The sequence below is a fragment of the Agelaius tricolor genome, unplaced genomic scaffold (assembly GCF_023055355.1).
Source record: "Agelaius tricolor isolate 1412-34295 unplaced genomic scaffold, bAgeTri1.0.p SCAF_18, whole genome shotgun sequence".
NCBI lineage: Eukaryota > Metazoa > Chordata > Aves > Passeriformes > Icteridae > Agelaius > Agelaius tricolor.
The window spans coordinates 14,859,923-14,885,526 of record NW_027269278.1 but is presented as its reverse complement, the minus strand read 5'-3'; the positions used below and the strand labels follow the sequence as shown (position 1 = coordinate 14,885,526).

Genomic DNA, 25,604 nt, shown 5'->3' with positions numbered 1-25,604 from the left:
CCCTTCCCCCAACCTGGAGGGATTGCACGGCTCGTGTATTTTTGGTTCAGTGATTTCACCCAGTGCAGATGTCATGAAGGACCGGGAGGAGGTTGCCATTTTTGGCAGGGTGCTGTAATCTTTAAGGCTTGCATATGCTAAAACCCCCAAATATCGAGGAGCAGGGCATCACATCCTCGTGCCTGTGTCGCACAAAGCTGCAGGAGTTATCTGCTCCAGGGGGAAACCTCTGCTGCCCTGTTTCCTGCACAGCAGCTGCTCATTGTCAGCAGAGAATGGGACACGGAGCCGGCTCGAGACGCAAAAGGAAGGCAGGAAGATCATCACTTCACCCAGATAAGCAGCAAACACATTGTTTAGCTTAAGAGTGAAGATTTAATGCTCCAGTAAAATACATAAAAGCTCTGCCACATTCCCTTTCCCTGAAGTGTCCTTTGGGCTGGTCCCGAGGACCTTTCCCCATCCAGGCTGGTTTCATAATCTTCAGTTGCTTTCAGCTGCCTGTACTGGATGCCAGCCCCAGCAACGCCCCACAAACCAGCCTGGAATGGCACTGCTGCCTGGGGAGGCAGAATTTTTAGGGTTCACCCTTTCAGCATGCTCAGATTAGTGAGCAGCCTGACAATTCCCACTTTTCAGGAAAGAGGATATTATTTAGGGGAAAACAAAACCACCCAAAACCCAAACAATCCCCCTCCCCACTTAACAAAACAGCCCAGCTCAACCCCTCAAAAAATATTTGGTTTATCCTTTTAAATTGGAAAAAAGTCCCAGAATTGTTGCTGAGTCCTGAGGCCAAGGTGTTGGCATTGCTGTGTTGGCTGTGCTGCTGCTGGTCCTTGTGTGTGGCTGGATGAGCCCTGCCCTGCACAGGGGGGTCCACAAGTGACCCAAGGCAGTTGTGAAACAGCCCCAGCTCTGTACCCACGGCCCAGGTCTTGGGAGCTTTTCACAGGGCCCAACTATCTTACAAAACCGAGTTCCTTATCCTGCAACTTCTTCAGCGGGGTTTTTAGGCACTTGAGTGCTTTGTTGAATCACAACTTCCATAAGTTACGGTTTTGAGTGCTTAAAACTGATTTGTGTTGATATTCTGAAAAGTTTGGTGAAAGCATTTAACGGGTTGCAGGATCAGACCCATAAACTGTGGGTTAATCTGTGGCTCATTTATTTATTTAGCCTGGAATTAGGTTTTACCCAAGGAAAAAAAAAAGGAAAATTAAATTAAATTCCAGATATTTTCAGTACTTCCTCTAAGATGAGACATAAATTCCCTGTTCCTCTTAATTCCCAGTTTTAACTGCCTTTATGCAACTCTCCTTGCGTGTCACAATACTCTTAGAGAGAAGAAAAATAAAAGCATGTGCCCTATCATTTAAACTCCTGTTGTGATGCAGCAACTGTTGTCAGAGCCTCATCTATGGAATAGTAGAGGATGAAACCACACTTCATGATAAAAACTGCAGGCAAGGTCATTCTTACAGTCACCAGCACAAACTGGATATTAATCATAGAGCAAATACATTTCAGAAGCTAAACAGGAGCAGTCCCAGAGCCCCGCTGATAGCTGTGCATCCCACTAATTCACCTCAGTGAACATTTACCTCTAAGCTCAATTAACCCTTATTCCAAGGCCACCCATAAACTTTGTGGTAAATATGTTTTTTTCCCTCCGGCCTCTGTTTTCTATCAGTGGAACAGATCATTTCTGTTGGAGGATAAAAAGCTATCTCTGTTTAGAAATGCAGGTCCCTAATTAAGAGTATGAAACGTCCAGTGTGTGTTTGTGAGGGGCTGGAGTTTGTAGATTATTGATTCTGTAAATTCAGATGCTCCTGAGGCTGTCTGTTATTTCTTCTGTCATCAGGTGCTGTTTGAGGCAGGTAAAAATGCTCAGGAGGCAGATGAGCGGTGGTGGGGGAGAGGAATTTCCTCCTGAAATTGCCTGCACACAAAGTTAGTTGTTAAATGTGTACAAGAAGCTAAGAGGAGATGTTGTTGCTGTTGTTTAGTTATTATTATTGTTATTAATATTATTAGTTATATGTTATTAGTATTATTAGTACTGTTATTATTCTCCCTGCCAAGCATTGTTCAGAGGCAAATTGGAAATGTGGTAATTAGGCCCTGACTGGTAGTGTAGTACTTGTGTCCTGAGCCAAAGTTCAACACCCTGAAATGAAATTTAAACCAATTAATCTGTTAGATTTTTATCGCTTGTCCGTGTTTTCTCAGCAATTCCCTCAGCACGTGGCCTTTGATCAACTCTCATACAAAAGCTAAAATGTGTGCCTGCTGCTAGCAAGATGGGGCTGACATTAACATGGCACTCATAAAACAATCAGAGCAGTGAAGCCCTCAAACAGACAGGGCAGAGTAATATTTAATAAAAGCGCACACATAATCTTCAGAATTAGCATTTTGTGCCTTGCAGTACCTTTGGGAGAAGAGCTTTTATTTGTGGAGTGATCATTATTATAACAAAGAAGAGCTACCTAATAATTTCCACTTTAACTCTGCAATATGCCACGAGCGTTTCTGAACCATTATGCTAAACTGTGGCGGGGTAATCATTTTATTGTCACAGTTTGAGGGAAGAAAAATCCCTGTGTATCAGTAGCTGGGAAGTGTGGGAACACAGGAACACACCGGCACACGCAGCACACAACAAAAAACTTTTCCTTTTTTTGCTCCCCATGTGCTGGAGTGGGGACCTGCCATCCTTTGCATGGGAGGTGATAAGATTGTAACAATGTGTACATTGAGAAAAACGAAGATTTCATAAGAACCTTGTTTTCCTTGGAGCCATTAATGTTTTTACTCATAAATCCTCAACATTGATTGATAGAGCCCTTAGCTTTGAAGCCAGTGGCAGGATCCCCAATGGCCTCAGTAAGTTTGGGATTGCAGATCCTCCTCTGCCACTTCTGTCTGTGAGCCTGGCCCATGGGAGCAGCACGGTGGGACTGTCACGGGTGGGCTCTGACTTGCCCTGGTGTTGTGCAAACAAGGAGAGCAGCTCATGGAGGCTCCCAACCCTTAGGCCTTTCAGCAGGTGGAGGATGTGGCCACATCACCTTCAGTGAGGAGTGCAAGGTCCTGCTGCAGCTGGAGGGAGATGTTTGGTTCTCCCTCAGCCCAGCTGCTCTGAGGAAACACAATGAATGTGACACACTCACACCAAAGAGTCTGAAAATCCTGTCTGATAGCTGGGCTACCAAACTCTTTGGTTCTTATTGTACTTGGCTTCCAGCTGTTCATTCAACAACAACAAGAGAAAACTTCCTATATGTAGGAATGAGCAATTATTCCTTTTTTTTTTGTTATAATTCTTCCCTGGACTTAAAGTCTGTTCATGTTATCAATCATGTACACTTCACTGCCTTGATTAGGACTGGTCTAAAGTCATTCACTGTATTTTTTTATCAGTGAAGCTTCAAACTTGGACTAAAAACTCTTTTTCTACAGAAAAATTCAAATTTTATATAACCTTTTTTTCTATTTGTTTTAAAAACACCATTTCAGAAATTATGCTTTGGGGTTACAGAAGAGCATGAGAAGTGAAAATATTTTGAAACAAAACATTTTGTTTTTCTTGGAGGTATTAAAAAGTGTTATAGTTAATTCTAAGTAGAGATTCTGGAACTTGGCATTCTGAAAAAAAAATAAAAAAAAGAAAAGTTCTGTATTTTGATTTGTCTTCTGACCAAAACAAAATGTAGAAAAATCAAGGCCTCCAGTGAAAAGATTATTCTGCCTAGCTCTGTTTTCCTAGGGTTGCACAGAAGTAAACACCTTCCAGACGGTGCTTTGAAGGTTGCCAAGTGATTAAGAGCAGAAATATGAAGAGCTGAGGGCCTGAGCTGGCCAGACATTTGTACCAGGGGCAGAAATAGAGCTGAGGTCACTGCCTTGCCCCCTCCCAGTGTTACCTGGGGTGATGCTGCCAACGGGACCCAATTCCATCCTCCTTGGTGCTCCAAACAAAGGGCCTGGGAAGGGCAAAGTTTTAGACAGACCAGTGTCCTGAATGGCACTGGTTATTGCAAATATGTCATTGTATAAACATGGTTTGTGCCCTCAAAAACAGGTAGCAGTCTGGATGCCTCCCTCAGCACGTCTTCCTTGGGATGCAGCCCTTCAGAGCCACTTCCTTGGCTGGGCAGCACCTCCTGCAGCCCTTCCAACCTTTACAGACACTTAAAATAAGAGAGGTTGTGTGGGGAAAGCTGGGGAGTCCCTCTGGTTTTTGTGGCATGGGAAAATAATGAAATCTTTTGGGAATGCACAGCGCTCTTGCTCCATCTCAGGCTGGGCCTGCAAAGGGCACCATCCTGCCCTGGTGATTAAACCACCAAGTCCTGACTTTTTATCCTCAGAGATGTCCTGGGCTATTGCCAGCAGGTTTGTTGAGGCACTGATTCAGCACAATTTCCACATATGTAAATAAAATGCCATGTGCTGTTGGTCACAGTGGCTTTGCAGGTGAGAGAGTCCTGCTCACAGCCCCAGCTCAGCACAGAGCCCTGAGTGTCTGCCTCAGTCCCCCTGACTCCCATGGATGGGACTTGGCTCATGTTTGATATGAAGCAAATACATTTATAAAATACTAGAATCAAATACATGGGGCAGCACTGACAGGGCAGCAACTTCAACCTCTGAGTGCAAAGAGTTTTTTGTGGGGTCCTGTAACTGCACAAGAGTATCTTGCATTCACTTTAAAGATTACTTGAATCTATAATTTTCAATTGTAGAGTCATTTATGTTGGAAAAAACATCTAAGATTGAGTCCAACTGTAAACCCAGCACTGCCAAGCCCACCACTGAACCATGTCCCCAAGTGCCACATCTACATGGCTTTTAAATACCTCCAGGGATGGTGACTTCCCTGGGCAGCTTCTTCCAGTGCTTGACAACCCTTCCAGCAAAGCCTGCATATGTTTTCTGTTAATGGCTTATGGTCTCAAATAGTTTTTATTCACTGGTATTTAGGAAAAAAAAAGTTGCTTGTAGTCTTTAAGAAAAGTAGCTCATTCTCTGACACATGGGAAACTGATTACCTCTGGGTTTTATTGTGGGGGGTATGTGTCCACAATCAACTGGGAATACTGGAAAGGGTGTAATTTGGAAGGGATTTTAATTTTTATTTATGAAAAAGTTTGATTCTGTGAAAGGGCTAGATGGCATTTTGAAAAGCTGCTTTCACTGTAAATCTGTTGCTGTGAGCTTGGCTGAAGGAAAAGCATTTGCTTTTGGACATCTCAGTGGGTTTTATGCACAGTTTTATGCAAGTAATTTGAATCCAAATTAAACATATTGAAGTAACTTCTGTGTGTGCGCTACGTTTTCGTGACGGTAATGTCAGGATGTTTCTTTTGTTAGCTCATGTAAAAGTTAATGGCTGTACTCTGCCAAGTTTGGAGTAGGGTAATGATTTTTTTTGCTGCCTGTTTGTGTTTTTCCCTGGAGCTGGCATCCCCATCAGCTTAAGTAGTGGAAAAGTTTGTTCTGACACTTGCAACCTTTTGTAGGTAGGGCTGGGGTCGGTTTGCTCCCCATCTGTGCCTGCCACCACCAGTGGTGTGAGGCTGGGGCAGTGCTCACAGAAACTCTGCTCAGGGTGACTCAACTGCTCCTTTTCCAGCTCCCTCCTGCTTCCCAGCTCCCCACCCACCCTCCCTGCCCAGGGGCTGGGGGGAAGGAGCTTCCCAGCAGCCACACTGGCTCTTGCAATCAGCTCCAACCAACCAGAACTTCACTGAGGAATCATAAAGATGCGCTGGGTCTCTTTAGCACTTTATGTCTGGAGCATTTTGAATTAGGCTTCTGTGAAAGAATTAATTTCCTGTCTTTACAATTAGAAGAATTTAGGACAGGGGCTGTGCCTCATTAAGTAACTCACTACATTGCCACGCTGAGTAACTCATGAGGGTAAGGGTTTTATCCTGGATGGTGCTAACACACAGTGGCTTTAATATCCCCATCTTCCTACTAAGTCCTTACCTGAGGAAGTGCCTGAGTGTTCTTCCTGGAGTACATCATCAAATAATCAAAGTTACAAACCAAATTAGCAGTTCAATCAGCCTTTCCATCGAGTAGCAATTCACAGCCAAATGGCACCAACCCTAAAATTGGGCAGTGGCACCCATTCCTGAGTTTGCAGTACAGCCTCTTCCCTCTGGCTTCACATCTTCAGAAAAGAATCATTCTTTCCAGCACTGAGGTTGGCTGGTGGAGTTAGGCTGCTCCTTGAAACTGTTTTCCATGAGTAATGAAATTGTTGAAGTACCTGCTTTACTTAAAATGTTATCTAATGTTACCAGTGCCATATTCTCACCTCATACAAGGAAAAGTTGGTAGCATCTTGGGTGAAGTTGCTTCTTTCCATCAACCTGTGTGACCACCCTGACACTCCACAGGGTTGTGGAGGAGCAGGAGTGGAGTTACCCAGGGCTTTCTGCCTATTTTTACAGTAATGTTATTTCTGTTGCTTCAGCACTGGTAAATTCCAAGGTTCTCCTGTGCTGCAGAGGAGGAGAATCAATATGTGAATGTTTATACCACCCCAGCCCACCAATATTTGAGCTGCTTTTGCCTACAGAGTCTCAAACCAGAAGCTCTTAGCCCAAGATCTGAGCAACAGTTGGGTTTTCAACATCCTCTCAGAGGCTCTGAGTAGATACAATGCCAAGAAAGTGGCTGGGAGACTCCACGGATATGGCAAAATGTGTTGCACACACATCTTGTTTATCCTGTAGATGCAATACAACTGGAATGACTGGATGGCAGCTGTGGCTTTTGGTTGTGGGGTGTTGTTTTTTTTTGTAGTAGCCAAAGCATTAATCAGGGCAGGATGGTTTAATACTGAACAACCTGGATCTGATTGCAGAACAGTTAGAGAAATGCTGAGGGTTACACCCTTTTTTATTTTGCCAATATTTTCCATAATATTTATGGGAGTTTCCTTGGTGAGTTTGGGTTCTGATGGATAATAAAGCAAGCTTACTGGAGATTGTTTTATTAACTTAGGTCTTGTGCATTTCATATACAATAAAAAAAGAAATGTGTCCTGATTTCCAATTGGTCTCTGCCCATCATGCTGTCATTTTTTTGCTAATGTAGAATTAAAAAAAATATTTTTTTCAATGCAGATAATAAAACCAAACAGAAATTAATTAAGGAAAAAAATACTTCCAAAGATAGAATTTGAGGTCATGCATATGTACTATAAAGAATGTGATTGCTGAAATCTTTGTGTTAGTAAGGGGGGGAAATGAAAGCTCCTTTTATTTTATTTTTCTCACGTCTTCTATCATTAAAATCCAGTTCTAACAGCAGAATACTTCTCTTTTTCATGTGTGTTGAAAAGCAGCTACACCATGTATCAAAGCCATCAGTCCAAGTGAAGGATGGACTACAGGAGGTGCCACTGTCATCATCATAGGAGACAATTTCTTTGATGGGTTACAGGTCATATTCGGCACCATGCTGGTTTGGAGTGAGGTAGGTGTTGTCTCATAGCTAATGTCTCACAGCTTTGTCTCCTTGTAGCCAGCCTGTCCTTTCTCTGGGCCACATGCTAAATCAGCAACAAATGTCGACACAGGAATCCTTGCCTTGCTCAGTTTTATGAAAATAATTAGTCAAATTTACCTGTGGCAGGAACCCATTATAGCCAGGGAGATTTGCATCTTCTCGTGCTGGCCCAGAATTTAGCTCAGTGGGTTTTATTCCAAAGAAAGGGGAGGATAAAGGCCTATGTGAATAATTCTGTGTTTAGCACTACAATAGCTAAGGGCCCACAGGAAGCAAACATTTAGGTGATCCCACTTTCCAGGGAAACTGGCTGCTGGTAGCTGCAGCTCAGTGAGGTGGAGATTGCAGAATTCAGCACCTCTGAACAGCATATCCCTAAAGCCTGGATACTTGATGTATATATCATTTTCATACATTTCATGCATTTCAAACAAATGCACTGCATTGTATCCACAGTGGACTCCTCATACCTAGCAGGGGCCCCTGTAGTTTCACAGGAACCCTTTCCTTGTTTCTTATCCATTTTTTTTTCTGTTGTTATTCCTCCCAGCTCCTTAAATCCTGTCTTTTCCCAGCACATAATTAATTGTGGAGCCTGACATTCCCCAAAAAACTGTGGAAAGTTAAAACCCAGGCAGCATCACCCCAATGGCCATGGCCAGGGCTGTAGACACCATGGCAGAGTTCCCCCAGTGGCACAGGGAGACAGCTCCAAGGAAAGGTTTATATTTTAGACTTAGGGCTTTCCAAAAGCATTTTTGAGGTTTAATGAGAAATTGTAATTTTCATTATTTTAATACTGAAAAAAAAACCCAGCCTCCCTGAAATATCTGTGCAACACTTCCCAATGGTGAGAGGATCTTCTGATGCTTTACCTTACATCCTATAAATCTTAAATCATCACCACAGCTTAATTTATATCCTGCACATTCCCCCTACTGATTCCATTGCACATATGGCAGCATTTTTTCCATGTGAAGAGTATTCTCTAATGTCCTTCACCATTCTCTCTCTCTCTCTCATCCTTCCACTTGAGGACAAGTGTGGATGAAAGGGCATTTCAGAAAAAGAGAGATAGTAAATGAGCCCTGTTCTGAAGCCCTTATGTGATCATGAAAGTGCCCCCTGGGCCCAGTGTAAGCATTTTGTATGTTACTATTGAAGCCATTATGGCTGCAGACATTTAGCAGGGAAAGGTGAAGGGGCTGGGAGGAAACTGCTCCGATTCTGGTGCTGCAGAATTGGATCTTTCATTATAAATCTTGATTCTATTTATTAGTGGAAGCCATTAATTGTCAATTTCTAATCTCAGGAGACTGAGTGCTGGTCAAAACATTGTTGCTGATGTTTGCAAGGCCTTGCCATGGAATTAATAATGTTAGAGGAGGTCCGGACTGCAGCCGGTCTGTTGTCTGGGAATGCTGCAATGGGCTGCAACTCTCTCACTGCCTCCCTCTTACAGAACTGCTTCTCATTTCATAACCTATGAGAGCAGTCAAAAATCATATAGGAGAAAAAAACATTTTTTCTAAAAGAAGCAGACAAACACGGTAAACAAGCACAGAAATGCATGAGCCGAGTGATCCCTAAATAATAGTGATCTATAAATAATTCAAGTTACACATACAAGCCACCTATGAAGTACAAAATAAGTTCTTTCATTTGCCTTCCCATTTCTAAAAATGTCTAAGGAATTTTCAGTACCCAAAAAGAACATTTTTGTTTTACTTTAATAGAGTATAAAATTGAACTGTCAAACCTCTGAATCTGAGTCCATTACAGAACTGGAGCAGGCTCATCCTGAGTTGCCAGTAAGGCCCAGTTATGAGCAAAGTCAGCCAGGTTATTTTGTCATTGAATTCTAGACAAATTTTAAAGTTCATCCTGTTGTTTCATGGATCCAAACAAAACATAATTTTAACTGGGCTTCAGAAAATCCCAAACAAAACCAGATAAGCAGAGACTAAAAAAAAGAATGAGTCTTGCAGAGCATTTTCATGTGGATTTTTCCAGCTTCAGTTTCAGCTATAATTGCAGGTGGTTTGGGGATGAAGTCTAATATTGAAATTAAGCATCATTTTGCTACAGACTTTGCATGGGACCTTGGGCAAATCGTATAATCTACTTAAAGTTCAATTCCCTTTCTCTAAAACAGTAATAAGATTAGTCACCTTCTTTGGAGAGGTGCTGTGAAGGTAATTATCATAAAGGTCCTGTATTACTCAGACTTTATTATAGCAAAATCCATGTAAATACCTGAGCTGCATGGATATTTAAAATATAAATCCTACCCTAATTCAGAAGTAAAGTTAAGAGTCAAAAAAACCCAAACAACTTCCTTTTAAGAGTGAATTTGTTGCTGTCAAGCAGCATGTTATAAATAATTTGAAATGTAAATAATATATTTTTAATTTATTTTACATGTATTCAAGTTTTGTAATTGAAATATTTATATGCTTGAAATGGAGTTGACTGTGTTAAAAAAGGAGTTTTAAAATGGTTTCTGAAACACATATTTATTATTTAAACATATATTTTAGCTGTAAACACTCTAACATAATTGCAACCTTTCTCAGCCAGGGAGAACTAAATAAAAACTTAATTTGTCACATTAATTTTGAGCAGAAATGCAGATACCCTAAGCCAGTAGGTTCAATTAATCCTTACCTCCCATATTACTTTAGAAAAATGACTTTAAAAGCCCTTGGTATTTTTAGAATACAGCAGAATGGGCTGCCTAATGCCTTTTTTTTTTTTCCAAGGGACTTTCGTAACCGCCAAACAAACAGCGCTGCTCTATCGTGTGCACATGCTGGGTGTGCTCAGAGCCTCCCAGCAAACATTCTGTGTGCCAGACAGGCTCTGCTGCCTGTCTGTGCCGTGCACACACACTCAGAGCTGGAATCTGGGGGTTTCACCCAGGTTCTGGGTCCCTGCGTGCTCACAGATATTCCAAACTGGCCCTGCTGATAAGAATCCTTCTTATTTCTCTCTCCCGTTGGGGTGCTCAGACTCTGAGAGTCGACTTGCAGGGCAAATACATGATTGTGAAGACAAAATTAGTTTCTTATAAATATTCCACAATATTTGCTTAAAATGAACTATTTCTTCAAACATTTTCCTGCCAAGAACATTCCTGCAGCTGTACAGAGTCAGCTGGAAACAACTTCTTTTTCTTTTATATTAAGAAAAGATGAAGCACTGAAACATCTTTTTTTTTTTTTTTTTTTTTTTACCTTTGTACAGCACAAAAACAGAGGATGATTTTTTGGTTTGGTGGCTTTTTTGTGTATTTTTTTTTTTTTTTTTACTGCTGCTGAATCAAATTCTGTGACACAGTTTGTTATTTTGCTTTTTATGTTTGTTATTGATTTTGGAAGTCTCTGGCTTTGAGTGCTTATTTTGGAGCTCTGACTCATTTTTAAAAAATGAGTAGGCACCCTCTTTTTGCAAACCAAGGCTTATTAAGCAGCATCTGGATGCCCAGAATTGAGGCATGCAAAGTCATTGGTTGTTTTTTAAAATATAGGTACCCTAAGGGTTCTGTTCTCACTGAAAGCTGTCATTACCTTCAGTTGGTGGGATTCTTCTTCATTCCTGTTCTAATGGTCCTCTTCACACAGAGTCAAAGTCAAATTTATGACTGATTGTCACCATTTCCCTAACCACAAACCAGAGCTCAAGCATGCAAAAATAAACTAGTGACTCAGATTAATGACATCTCCTTATAAAATGTCACTTTTAAAAAAAGAAAGTAACCTGGCACTCTGAAGAGTGTGAAATGATGCTGTATCACACAAGAATGCCTAGAATATATTAGCAAACCACAGAAAGAGGCTTGTTGTACACACTCAGCCCAAATGTGTTTTGGATTTTGAAGGCCAGGCACCACCCACCATTCAAAAGATCCCTAACTCAGGTTTTAGTGCAACCCACTGTATGTCCCTGATGACAAGTAAGAATTTATACCAAACAACAAATGCAGTTGTTAAGTATCAGGCCAAATCACTTGAAAATCCCTTGGGAGAAAGGTCCAGTTACTAATTTTATGTCCAGCTCCATTTCTCAATTTGCTAAATGCTGGAAAGGAGGAGGAAGATGGATCTGGGAATTTTGTCTGCTGGGTTCATGTCCAAATTACAGGTTAACGCCTTGCTCAAGATTTATATTTAAAAATAAATTCAGAAAGGGGTATAATTCATATTTAGGGATTCTTGGTTCTTGGCATGTTGTTCTTTTGGAGTCTGTTCATCCACCAAGAGTTCTCAGCTGAGATGAGGATGCACAACTGGCCCTGCTGGGTCACACAGGGAGCTCATCTACCTCAGGGTCTTGTGGTTGTCACTGGGCAAGGGCAGATGCCTAAAAACAACAGGGTGACCATGTCATGATGCTTCCCCAAAACTCTTTACCAGTCTCCAGCTGGGGCTCAGAGGCATCCAGAAGTGGTGTCTTCACTTTTAATACCCCTGGGTGTAATAGCTCACCTCTTCCAGATGCTTGGCATGTAAATATGAGGCAGATTGTGCCCTGAAGAAGGAACAGGCTATGTCAGTGTGAAAGGAGAAAAGGTGGAGTAGGTTCCCCACATCAGGCCCCAAGCTGACAGGAAAGCATCCCATAATTCTGGAGTTATGGAAGGCAGAGGCAGATCTGCTTTTGCTGTGGATGGGCGTGGACTGCCCAGAGATGTACAGCACCAATTGGGTCACTTGGATTGCAAACCAGAGACAGGACAATTTGGAGAGCTGCTCCCAGTCCATAGCAGATCCTGGCAGAGCTGTGGAGCCAGAATCTGAGATCCAAGGTGGGAGGTTTCAATGTGCAAGGAAACATTTTTTGTCCCTTAAAGCCAATCTCCTGCTATGACAGCAATCTAGGGAACTCCTGGTGTGTAACCAGGCTGCCCAGTTCCCTCTGTGTGCAGGAGACCTGAGGGCTGACCCAGAACAAAGGCCCAGCACCAAATCCCTGCCAGTGGTCAATGACAGATGTGATGGAGAAAAAGCAAAAGGAAAAGGCACATGTATTCTCCTGGTATACCTCCCAAGCTTTAGTTGTAGGGAAAAGAGGAATAAAATACATCCTGAGTGTCCTAAACCATAGGACTTCAGACATAATGTTCACCCTTTGGGAATGTGTGGGCGACATTATTGTATATTTGTGGTTTTAAACACAGTTAAACTTATTTACTTCAGAGCACAAAGAAAAACCAAACTGTTTGTGGAGAACAAACCAGGAAACTTGCTTAACTCTCCCCAGCTCTCTGTAACAATGGACCATAAATAGGTCAGACGTTTCTTGGGAACCAGGGAAGATGAGTATTGGAAAATGCCACAAATTATGTTTAAAGAACATTAAAGTGGTGACAGACCAGTAAATGCTGGGAAATTCAAAGATACAACCAGAAGCTGCCTGTATAGCTCATGCCAGAATGGGGGTGAGGGATGCAAGGCTCACACTGATGTAGTAAGATGAGCGTGTTAACCTTTACTACTAAAATCCTTGGTTGTTTTTACAAATATTTTTTCCCAAAAACGTCAAAATTTTTTTCTCATCTTGCCAGTTCACCCAGTTAACCAGAACCACTCAAGGATGGGATTTATCTCAGTTATGTTTGGCTGCTTACAGTTGAGCAAATGGTCTAAGCTTGTCATGTTAGTTCAGTGGGGAAGGGTCGAAGCTTCCAGGGAGTGGCTTATCCCAATCTGAGAGGTGTCTGAAGCACTAGGAATCAATTGCTGCTTGGCACTGCCTTCTGCCTCTGCTGGCTTTTTAGGGCATGGAGAGAATTGGCCTGGGCTTTTAGGCTCTGGTCAGCTCAACTGAAAGACAACTCAGTTTAAGTAAAAGCATTCTATGGAAGTTTGGGGCTTGGTTTTTATTTTAATTTTTAGGTTTTTTCCCAAATTGATAGAGTGAGCAATTTAGAAAAAAAAAAAGCAGGTTTCTTTTAAAAGTAAGTGAGTTTCTAAACCACATGATTCCAAAGCAGAGCCTGCAAACATACTTTTGGAGCTCCCAAACAAGAAGACATCAACCCCTACATGATAATTTCTAAAATGACATGTGGCTTCTGACTTCTGTGGATCTGAATAACTTTTGGAGCATTTGATGCTGGTAGTTTTGGTTTTAACATTCAACTTGATTTAATATTAATTTTCTTATTTTAAATATGGAGAGCTCCCTACTGTGTGTGCCATTTCCCTCTGTAGCACAGATGGCTCTCAGACAGATATTACTCTCCTTCTGTGCTCTTTTTTAGTCCCATGCCCTAAACAAAGAACTGGATCAAAGTCTGGGTTTTTTTTTGGTAGGGCCTTACTACAGTGCTGAAACATTTGCTTCCTAGTAAAAATAAGAACAAAATAAGCTTTTTATTAAAAAAAAAAATCTATTGAAATTTATTCCTTAATCCAGGATATGATTCGACCAAGAGCATAGAGCAGTTGACTGCATGGGGTGCTCACACTTTGCTCATAACCTGTCAAGCCAGGTTATGGTCTTGGTTTTATTTGCCTCTCTAGAGGTGCATTAATAGGCCACAGGCAGAGAGGGATTATCCATGTGCCAGAGCTGTATCTTGGTTGTTGGACACAATCCTGTCATCTTTTCTCTGAACCTCTTTTTACTGTTTTTTCTGAGGGAGCACAATGAGTGAGAAGAGGACATTTTGGTGATGGGGAAGACAATGCTGTAGCTTCTGAGAGCAGCAGAGATTTGAGTTAATCTTGCTCTGAATTAGTGAACTCCTAGATGGCTCTACTACTCATTTGAGGGACCACATTTTAAATCCAGCCTATAACCCTGAAAAACCAAAAATAGTCTAGAGCCTAGAAAATGCAGCACTGACCCACCCCAACTTTTGTGCCAAGAGCATCAGAATCCCCTGCCCCAATAAAAAGAAAGTCAAGTTTATTTATTGATTTCTGTGTAAATCCACACCTGAAGAAGCCCCCTCAGATTATGTCAGTTATTGCAGAGAAGGCAGACTGGAAGTGATGGTTAGATGGTTTTCTTTGGTACATCATTTTTGAGTGCTCTCATAATTTTGAAGGAAAGATCCAGCGTCCTTTAGAAGCCAAGATTTGCATTTCTACAGGAATCAGTTACACCTCCACAAAATGAACAGAAAATTAAAACAGTAGCACAGGGTGCTCTGCCAGTGCACAGATGTCAGCTGGGGACTGGAGTATTTAAAACCTTGGACTTGTGCTGGGCCATGTTCACACCTGTAATCACGTGTCATTTATGGATCTGATTTGTTGGACACTGTCATGACCCCAGAATTCATCTGAGCAAAGTGTCCTGCTGCTGTAGGCTGGAGTTATTACATTACACCAGGGCTGATGCTTGTACTAGGAAGCATGTATGCATGTATGAAAACAGGAATAATGCTGTTACAAAATTTACAATTTACAATTGTAAATATTGTGGTCACTGCCTTTTGTGTGGGTTACATCAAGATTGCATTCAAACACTGAAAGGTTAATTACATGTTTCAAAGCTTATTTACTGTGATCTGCGAGGAAACTCTTATTAAAGAAGCGTTCAGCATCTAACAGTGCTTGTTTTCTCTTTCTTCTCCCTCCCCAATGTTTTCTCTAGCTGATTACTCCACATGCCATCCGTGTACAGACGCCTCCCCGACACATCCCAGGGGTTGTAGAAGTCACATTGTCCTACAAGTCTAAGCAGTTTTGCAAGGGAACGCCTGGAAGATTCATTTACACAGGTATGGATGCTTTAAATGTCTGGGGGAAATAGGGCAGGCAATATATCACCCTTGCTAGGGCTTCTGCTTTTGTCATTAAAAGCTGTGCTGTATCTTATTATTTTGGCTGAGGACGTCACTGAAGGCAGCAGTTTGAGGTTGGAGTCAGAGCTGGGGGGCTCTAGGGATGAATCTGAAAGCACACCAGTGTGGGATTTTTGTTTGCTTGTTTGTCCTCACAATGGGACATCTTTTTACCCAGGGTGAGAGAGGAAGGAGGGAAACAGATACTCCAGTACTTACCAAACAAAGGAAGAGTGCAAGCACAAGGAACCAGACACAGGATCCTGCTGAACATCTCCATCTCATGCTGTCCAGCAGGTGTTCCAAGGGTTCAAAGCCTGTGTGCTAGCCCATCTCACCATAACTCACTTGTCTCTGGCTTCCAGGGAGCTCAAGTGGCTCTCAGCCCAGTCAGTGCTGCAGACACAGCAACTTGCAGTGTGCTTTGGGAGACCACTAAGTTGAGTGATTTGGCCTCAAAAAAACTAACAAAAATACCCCCAAAACACTGGAACATTGCAGGTGCTGTCAGTGTCAAACCACTCTCAGTAGTTATAAGAATGGCCTGGGAAATAAATCAAGTAGCAGCCTAACTTTTTAAAAAGGATGTGTGTCATTGGTTCCTCTGAAGGTGTGTGCTACAGGAATTAGCAGCTTTGCCCTGGTTTTGATGTGATTTTAATGCACTTGTTGTTCACATCTAGAGACAGGACTATGCTGGAGCTGTTTGCCTGAACTGTGGTTCAGCACAACCCAGTACAATTCATTTCCTCATCCTCAATTGCCCCTGGAACTTTAGGATCTATCATAAATACTTGTGACTAAGGCATTCTGAGTTCCACTGGGCTCACACATTGCTCCAGCTCTCAGTGGACACACAGGGACTCAAGGCAGAGGAGAGAATTCTGTGCTCCAGCTGGGCAGGAAACTCTCACTTGAATTTTGCTAATACTAAGCAAGTTGAACAAAGGTGCCTTACAATTCTTTCTTGTCTTCTTCAAATACCCTCTCCCCCAGATGAGATTATGCACTGGGTTTCTTTAAACTGACTCTTAAAATTCTCACATATTGCCCTGCTGGCTGAGCAGCAGGCACTTGTGGAAGCTGTGTGTGTTATTTGGGAACATTATGATTCCAGCAATGCGTGGGAAATCCATATATTGGACAATAACACACCGTATCAAAAAATTAATTAGAGTTTTGAATGTGTTGGAAGAAGAGGAATAGCAAAGGTCAAATTGATGGTGTGAACCATGACAGGAGGATGCTGCCCAGAGCTTTGGACTGTTTGAGGTGAATCCTTTCCATCCTCTCTTTCTAGCAGGAAGTTGTGCTGTCCTGCCTGTTGTCACCCCATGGGGGTGGCTGCCCCTGGGGCTGGTGAAATGGCAGGTATGGATCTGGAAGGGAAAAGAAGGGCAAACCTGCTCCCCTTATCTTTGCAAAGAAATTTTTGATGACTTTAAATGTAAAAATGTCCTGGACCCATTTTTGGGTTGCTTTTCAGATCATCATTAATTAGCTTTTCCAGTAAAAAAAAGGGCAGCAGTTTAGCTTGTCTGCCCAGAAGCAGATGGCTGAATGTGGAAATAAAGTGTCCCAGTAGGGAGAGTGTTTCCATGTATGCATTTTCTGGTTGGTATTTAAAACACAGTATTTTTCATCCAATAAATGGACGTTATGAAATACTAAACAATAATGATAAAATCAAAGGTGATCATGGACACTTCTCTCATGCAGTTACTTACAGAGTTACAATAGATCCAGAAAAGGTGTTATGACTGAAATCCTACCTCACACAATTTGCATTTTCCTTTTAGACCCAGCCCGAACTTAAATGTAGCTTTTTTAAAAGGACTAAATGAAACTAAAATAAAAACAATGAATGCATCCTGATCTTCAGAAGTGCCTTCCAGCCCTTTAAACAAAATGCAGGTTCAGTACATGCCTGCCGATTAGTTTTAGTTAATTGAAAATTATAGGATTGACCCAAGAGGAAAATTTTGTTTGCACTCCAATCACTTTTACAAATTAAGGAAAATTACCACAATTTTGTTTAGCTAAGGTTTCACACTGAGTTCACGAAATTAGCTCAGCCATCCCAACAAAGTCAGCACTTTGTTAGTGAGCACTAGAAAAAAACTAATAGTCTGTGGTGTGTACAAACGAAGCATAGAAAAAGCTATGATGCTTTAGAGAACTAGGCCAAGTGGTTTTAATTAGGATTATTGGTTCATTGTAAGTTTTGAAGAACAATCAAACTAGCAGATTAGCTGTTTCTTTTAAAGCTAGAATTTCTTGCCATTCATTTTTCCCATGAGAACTTGTTTTAACTCCCACATAGCACTATTTTTTTTTTCTTTTTTTTTCCTTTTCTTTTTTTTTTTTTTTTTTTTTTTTTTAACAAGGCCTGCAGGAAATGGACCAATTGGAAGTTGGGATACAGTAACATTCCCCAGCATCACTCCAGCCGATGGGAGTTTTTCACAATGTTCTTCAGTGAACTCAGTGTTCTGGAACATATTACAAAACCACAGAGGCCAAATGTTTTCTCAGAGGAGTTTGGCCTCTGTTTTTGGCCGAAAACATTTCAGCATCACTTGCTGCTTATTTACCCTGCTATTAGGAACAAGAAAAGGGGAGCGCAGAAAAAGCAGGGGGGGAGAAGCAAAAGAGAGGGTGTGTGAGAGAGAGAGAACAAGACCTGGGGTTTGTGGGCGGTGCAGGAGTTGATCAAGCATAGTTTCCTTTCTGGTGAGAATGTCCCTGCTCGTTAATGGTCCCATTTTGTGGTCAGGTCTCATTTAGAAGAAATTATTTTTAATCAGTGTTCAACAAAATATCCCCTCAAGCCACCTGGCTGTAAACTGTTTTTTTCTTACTGTTAAGTAGTTAAGTTCTCAGGAGAAAATACCCAGTGACCCATTAATTTTAGCCTTTTTTTCCTCTTTAACTGCAAATAACTTAGTAACATGATCTCTAAGTAGCCCATGTGCCATCTAGGAATCAAGGTCACATATATACAGAAAAATCCTGGCTTTTGTGAGTATTTCTGAAAGAAATAAACCAGTGTCACCCTGTGCTTACAAGAAAACATAAGTTTTTTATTTTCCATCTGCAGAGCGAGCCATTAGCATGCACTTAGAGAGCAATTATTTCTTAGATTTTAAGCTTTGACATTCCTGAGAGAATGTTATCAGAAATACAGAAGTCTGAACACACCTTGAATGTGTGTTCATTCTGGAATCATATTAAAAATCCATATTACACATAGAAATACCCAGACATGCTGTGGCACTGCTCATCTCTAAGTCTCTTCTGGCACTGGAGAGCACTGAATGAATTCAGCTTTGTGTCACAACTTGGGAGTCAAGTGTGTGTCACTACCATTATTTTAGAACTGGAGAAACTGAGATAAAGGAAGAGATTAGAGGTACAAATCCATAGGTAGTTTGGCAAGGAGACTCAGGGCATATATATGGTCGACTTAAATGAGGCCTTTGAGATTTTGTTTGGGTTTGTTTTAATTTAAAAAAATGGATGCACCATGGGCAACATGGATTTCACAGATGACTTTTGCAGTGGTTCTAAGCTGCAAGATTTGAGTAGGGCTGCACGACTGTAAGTGAGATAAGAATTTATCTCACTGCTTATTGGAAAGGACATATGGTGGGTCCATAAAAATGCATTATGCTGTGTCTTCTACCACCTGCTCAGTTGAAGATTTTTGTGCTTTTTTTTTTTCCCAAAACAGAGCAAAGGACTTCCTAGGGGCCAGAAGTACAGAGCTGTGTCACTGAGGTTGTGTGCAACACAGGTTAATTCAGATTCTTGGCTGAGCAGTACCCCAAATACTGCTCCTCCTTTTGGCAATAGGTGACATGCTTGGATACAGGTTGGAATTCAGAGACCATTTTGATTTGCTTTAGGCCTGCAGGGAGGCTGTGGGTTGAACCCTTTGTGTGCTGACAGGGCTCCAAGAGGAGCAGGCAAGGCCCCCACGGGCCTTTGGGGTTTGCTGTGAGCTCTGGGGTGGGATGTGTCTCTGGAAGTGCTGCTGATGGGAATGGCTGCATGGAGGATGAGTGTGGGCACAAAGGGCTGGGAATAAGCCCTGTGCTGAGCTCTGGTCCTGCAGGGTGACTGTGGCAAAGGCTGAGCAGGACAGGGTGGACACTGCCAGGAGTGAGCAGTGTTTGTGTTACACTGTTAGGCCACTGTGTGTGGGGAGATGTGGAAATCCTGGTGCTGTGGAGGTCAGGATATTCACAGAATTTCTGGGAAACTGCGTCTGTCTCTGAAATGTCACAGGGATTCTCAAGGAGCTTTTCACTCCCCTACTTGCTGCAAAGAAGAAATGGTCTTGTGGAAAATTCTTCTGAAAACATTTGAGTCTGTGTACAAAGAGGAAGGGCCTTGCAGATCACAGATTATTTGGGTAGCATTTCCAAAAGTCTCTGTTTTATGTGATTTAATTTTCAGATTTTTAATTTTAGATGGTTTTATTTACAGAAGCACAGGAGTAGTTGTCTTCTGAGAATCATTGTCTTTTTATTCTGTGAAGTCAAATACCTTCAAGAGTAAGAGAACAAAAACTACCTGTCACCATCTAAAACTTCAGTCCATGGTCCTGGAAGCAGAGGTTGGGGTCAGGTACAGAGATCTGGTCAGAATTGGAATCATTTAAAAGCTGATCTTGAGTCCCTTAAATTTCCAACCTGGTAAATTTCAGGGATTTCCTTTGCTAGGAAAATTTTCTCTTTTCAAGAAAGCACCAGTAACTAAGTTCAAAAAGTACATAATCAATGAAACAATCCGTTTTCAGAATAGAGGGTTCTGGAGTTTGTAGACTAAAGAAAAGAACATTAACAAAAAGGAAAAAAAGGAAGGAAAAAGAAGTGGTGATAAGAGACAGACTGGCTGTCAAGAAGTTCCTGTAGCCCCACTGGAGCTTTTCTTGATCCTTGCAGACTGGAGTTTGACCCTTACACCAGCTAACCTTGGCCATAGCTGTGTGGCTGTTAGTTCCTGGGAAATGTTAAAACCTGGTGGCAGTTACTCTCAAAATCAGTAATCCACAACCTCATTAGTTTTACAATGCCTCATTCATGTGTGTTTATTATTAAATCATGAGCACTTAAATAACTGATTAGTATAAATCAGGAGAGAAGGCCACCATCAACAGAACAATAAAAATAAAAGAAAAAATCCAGCATGTCTGATGCTGTCTCAGGTTTTATCCTGATGTGTTTATAAAATTCTTCAATCTCAAAGATATGAGGATCATTAAGCTGAAATGAAATATAGAGCACATCACTTCTCCAGAAGAGTGACCAGCTATGAGATCTGGTAGCTAGCAAATGAATGCCATTTGTTTTTAACAGCAGTTTTTATCTGCCTTTCACTAGTAAATATTAATAGTGGTGGCAGAATAAAAAGTATCAGATGTCTTGAAGTTAAATAGTCAAAAAGTGCTGCAGAAGAAAACAGAAAAAAAAAATCTTTCAGTGCAAAGAAATATAAGAAGTTTAAAGTAAGAGCTGTCTGTTCTGAAGAGCAGGAGAGCCCTGTGCTGCAGGTTACCCTGTGCTTTGGATGCTCCCTAGAAAATCTGTTCCTCATCTCAGAGAGGCTCTGTGGAGGAGAGATGGTAAATCCTTTCTCTAGAGCACAATTGAGTAAGGATGAAGGAAAACAAACCTTTGTAAATGTAAACTTTTACCGGGGAATTTAATTAATTCCTCTGGAAACAAGCAAAAAAAAATTGTTCTAACAACTATTTAAAAAATACCCTAATGCAGATTTTATCTCCCTGTGCCAAGAGTTCCTTCCCAAGGGGAACTTGCCTGGGGACTCCAGAGGTGTTTGCCACAGTCCCTGAAGGACTCGTGGCCCCACTGCTGGGTCCAGGAGCCTGCAGGGAAAACAAGGGTGGGGCTGGTGCAGCCTCTCCATCCAAGCCCCCCATCAGTGATGTGATCTGGGTGTTTCCTGCCCTTGAGGACAAGAGCTGCTCTCAGGAAATCTCTGTTTGAGGTTAAGCTTGAACCTGGCCCTTTGTATGTTCCAGTCCATTAACTGAGTCAGTCACCTGCCCTGCCTGGAAACTTTGAGGGGGGAAAAAAAATGGCTGCAATTGTTTTGGAACAAGATTTTATAGATGAAATAATTTCAGTGTTTACTGTTTTGGTGGTGGTTTGGGGTGTTAATGCTGTTACCAAAATATTTGTTTTGAAGCTTGTAAGGCCATGCCCAGTGGAGTGAAGTGTGGAGAGTTAGCAGGGTGGAATATTATCAATATTAGAGTGGTTGGTTTGGTTTGCAGAAAGTCAGGAAAGGAAGATGGGAGGAATCTTAATTGATTGCAGGGAGGGGACGGTGGAGGTAAACTGGAAAATCCCTATTCTATGCTAATAATAACACAACCCCCATATCTTTGGTCTTAAACACTGGTAGAACCATAACACCCTGGAAAAAACACCCACTGAAAGTGTGCAGGGTACCTGTAGGACAGCTTCAAAATGAAAGCAATTACAGCAACCATCAGAATAAAGCTGGCTGGGAAGGAAACATATTATTTTGCATATTTTATGTATACACTTTCTAAGAAATATGACCTTTATTTTCTAGTTAGAGGGAAGTGCAATCAGACTCTACGCAGCAAAGGGTAGCTGGATCATTAAAAAGAATATTTTCTCTGATATTAGAAGTCTAAATGGGCACCAGTCCTTATTCACAACCTTGGCTGTTTCTGTCTGCCCTGAGTTAATAAGTGATAAGGCCAAAAGAGAAATAAATCACTGAAGTCCCTGTCCAAAGAAAACATATTGACTACAGCCAAGCAAATAACAGCCCATAACCAATGGTCCCATTCATCATTCATGTAATAGGGATATAAAGTATTTTCTACCTATGAAACCATGGAGTAGGAAAAAGCCTGATAAGCCCCCAATCTAAACTGTGTGATTTGATTATTAGAGGACATGAACTGTTTGTCACATACCTTTAATCTTTAAGATGTGTTGCCATTTCTAAACTATAAATTTGTGGTAAAGGATTAGAAAGCTATTAACAATAAAGGTATAAAATAGACTTTATAAAGATTCCTGCAATTGTCATGCAACCCTGTAGACCCTTGGAACCTTAGCCCATTGAATATGATATAACATTGTTATCTGACCTTCAGAGCCAATAAACAATTTTTTTGCTTTTTAAATTCCAGACTTCATGATAAATTAACCCTCTGGATTTGCAAAATAAGCCTTGTAAATTCTTTTCTTTATCCCCACCCCAATACCTTTAAATTTTCGTACCTTTGCTTCAAAACTCTTATTCCAGACTGAAATTGTTAATCTTTTTTTATTATCCTTTTATCCTCATGTCACTTGATGAGATATCATTCCCTCTTTTTTTTTTTTTTTTTTAAAAAAAAAGGCCAATAAAACAGGGAGCTGAGATGAATTTCTAAAAAGTCTGCATTGTGCTGTGTTTCTACAGGGTGCTTCACTGCCTTTAATGTGTGGGTATCCAGGTTAGACAAACACCACAGAAATGGGCAGTTTAGAGTGGCAGCAGAGGCTGAACTGATCATCTTAAGGTATTTTGATGCTGTGTGCTAAGATAAGGGACAAGGCACTGTCTCTTTGCTGCTCCAGAAAGCAGAATCCTCAACTACTTGTTGCCATTGACATGATTAGTAGACTGGGAATTCTGGCTTCCTCGTGGGAATGCATGTACTTAACTCACCCTTCCTGCCCTTCTTGTGGGGTGCAGCATGTTTTGGTTTCTGCTGGAATGGTGGGCAGGATTTGCTGTGGTTGAAGAGTGGCTGAGCTCTCAGAAGTGCCCACGCTGGCTCTGGAGAGGGCATCAGGACCTGAATTTAGTGCACAGCTGCCTGAGGAATGTTCTCACACAGCACTGCCTGCCAAATATTCTCCTTAAGATGTGCTTATCCTTTGAGGTGCTCGTTAGTGAGGGGTCATTTTGCTGAGGCATTTTGTTTCACAAGTGCCCAGCTCTGGGATGTGCAGAATCGTTCCCCTGAGGCAGGACTTGGGCAGCCTCGTTCCTTCTGCTTGTACCAGCATCCCTACACAGCCAGCAGTGCTTATCTAGCCTGGTTAGAGCTTCTGACAGCAGTGACTACAGAGAAGATGTGCCTCAATATAGCCCATGTCTACAGATTCAGGCTTTTTTTGTTAATATATAGATAAAAGGGAAATCTTGTACTTGTAGCCTTTCATCTCAGTGGATGCAAGAGCAATTTATTGCATGGAGTGTGAAGTTCTTTGTACTTTTCTGCTATCTTGCAAGAACTCACACAGACTCTTCTGCTTAGTTATGAAGATATCAAGTGCATAAGTGATGTGGTCTGCCCTGGTGACTGGATAGAGATGTTGGAAACAGTTTAATCACACTGTGACAAAACTCAATCCTGGCAGCTTCTCAGGCTGCCCCAAAACTGCAGAGTTGCCTCCTGGCACAGGTTACAGTGTCCATCCTTCCTTTATTAGAAGTTATTTTGAGCACTTTTGTATGAAACTTTGCAGTGCAGCCAGGCCCTGTGGGCTGCAGAGCTGCTGTGCTGGTGACACCGCAGGAGCCAGCTCGGAAAGGAGTTGTACCCACGGTGTTTTAAATTATGTGAGACATGTGGCAGTGGGCCACGTTTATTTCATGATAATGGCTGGCTAATGTCTTAGAGAAAGCAGAATTTCCTTGAAGATTCAATCTGCACAAAAGTTTCAGCAATCTCAATGAGTTTCCCCGGGACCTCCTGGCAGGTCACTGTCATTGCCCAGCTGCTGCTGTTGCTAAGGGACAACATTGTGGTGCTAAAACTGCTACATTTTGTTGTACATTTAAAAAGAAAATCTCATGCTTGATTGTTTAAGGTCAGCATCTCACTGTATAACCTTCACTGAAAGGAGTTTTGCCATTGGATCTTGCCCCTGGTCTGTTGTGAGCAGTTAATTAAGAAGTATAAAACCATCATGCCTTAATCCTGCCAAGCCAAGCGTATGCTGATGTTTTATTCCACAAGGTAGGACAGTAGTTATTTGATATATTAGAACACCAACATATTAGCATGATGTAAATTAGGCTGTGCTTTTGCACAGCTATTTTGAAGGAACTTCTTCCATTCCACACCAATCTTGGACTGCCAAGGACCAGGGAGTTCATGGCAGTTTATACCTTAGGAAGATGAGTGTGAACCATCCAGGCAGTATCACAAAAGAGTCTGGATTTGGGCAGTTGCTTATGAAGAGCTGCAGTCTTGCACAGTTTGCCCTAAGGTATTTGCATGGTCATACCTACTGTTGTTTCATCTCTCAATGTCTTTAACTTCTGTCATCTCCCTTTCCTCCCAAATATGATTTTTCTTCTTTTTCCTGTTGCCATAAATTGTGGTTAACCTCTATGCTTGAAGAGTTGTGGACTTCAACTGCTGTTGGATAGCACCAGGTGCCAGCATTGGTGGTTAAAAAAAGGAAAACCCACACCCAGCAGACAGAGAGTTAACAAAAAACCATCCAAATCACACACAAGCAACAAAGCTAAAACAACCCAACCAAAAAAACACAGGGAGAAACACCACACAAGAGCTAAATATGGCATTTTTAGGACCCCATGGGACAGAAAACACATATGGCATTTAAGATATTGTAACAGCCATCTAGTAAAAATACATGTTTGTTAAAACAGAAATTGGTGCCAAACTTTTCATTTTAAATCTGTGAAGATTACAGAACAAAATTGGGATACCTATGAACAATTGTGAAGTTCAATGTCCCTTTTTAGCACTGCAGCATCTTCAGGGTGGGTTTTATAAAAATGCAGTGAACCTCTTGGAGCTCTGATACCCCCTGGGCTGTCAGATGTCATTTAAGATGTGGGGCAATAGTCAGGAAACTTTGTCCTCTACCTGTGCATGGGCTCTGAACAACTTCTCAAATAAGAACTTGTTTGGCTGAAGCTGGGTGAGAAGCATTTCACCCTCAGTGCCCCGCATGCCAGGTGCTGTGTAGGAAAGTAACTATTACCCCAAATATTGCAATTACTGAAATACATCTACTTATTGTCCCCTTTTTCTTTTGTTCAGCTTTTTTTTCTCCTATCTTATACCAATTCCCAGCTTTCAGGATAGTTTCTGTAGAAGGCTACAACTCATCGAACAAAAATACGTAGTTTGTGTGCTCAGGCAGTTCCAGCAGCAAGCTTGTATTTGTAAAAATGAAAGGCAAGATTTTGCTGCCAGAAGTGACCATGAATTCACATTGAAAGGTCA

At 41.6% G+C, this 25,604-nt stretch overlaps 1 protein-coding gene across 6 annotated transcripts in view; it reads left to right on the top strand.

Moving 5' to 3' along the window:
- Positions 1-25,604, top strand: part of EBF1 (EBF transcription factor 1) — a 269,314-nt gene that overhangs the window by 192,546 nt on the left and 51,164 nt on the right. For 4 of the 6 annotated variants that reach the window (XM_071443458.1, XM_071443455.1, XM_071443457.1 and 1 more), the window contains exons 9-10: positions 7,373-7,503; positions 15,145-15,271. In XM_071443458.1, coding sequence (XP_071299559.1) covers positions 7,373-7,503; positions 15,145-15,271 — 258 coding nt within the window. Of the gene's footprint in view, positions 1-7,369; positions 7,504-15,144; positions 15,272-25,604 lie in introns of all 6 variants that reach the window. The other 2 variants (XM_071443456.1, XM_071443453.1) reach the window with 1 other exon arrangement.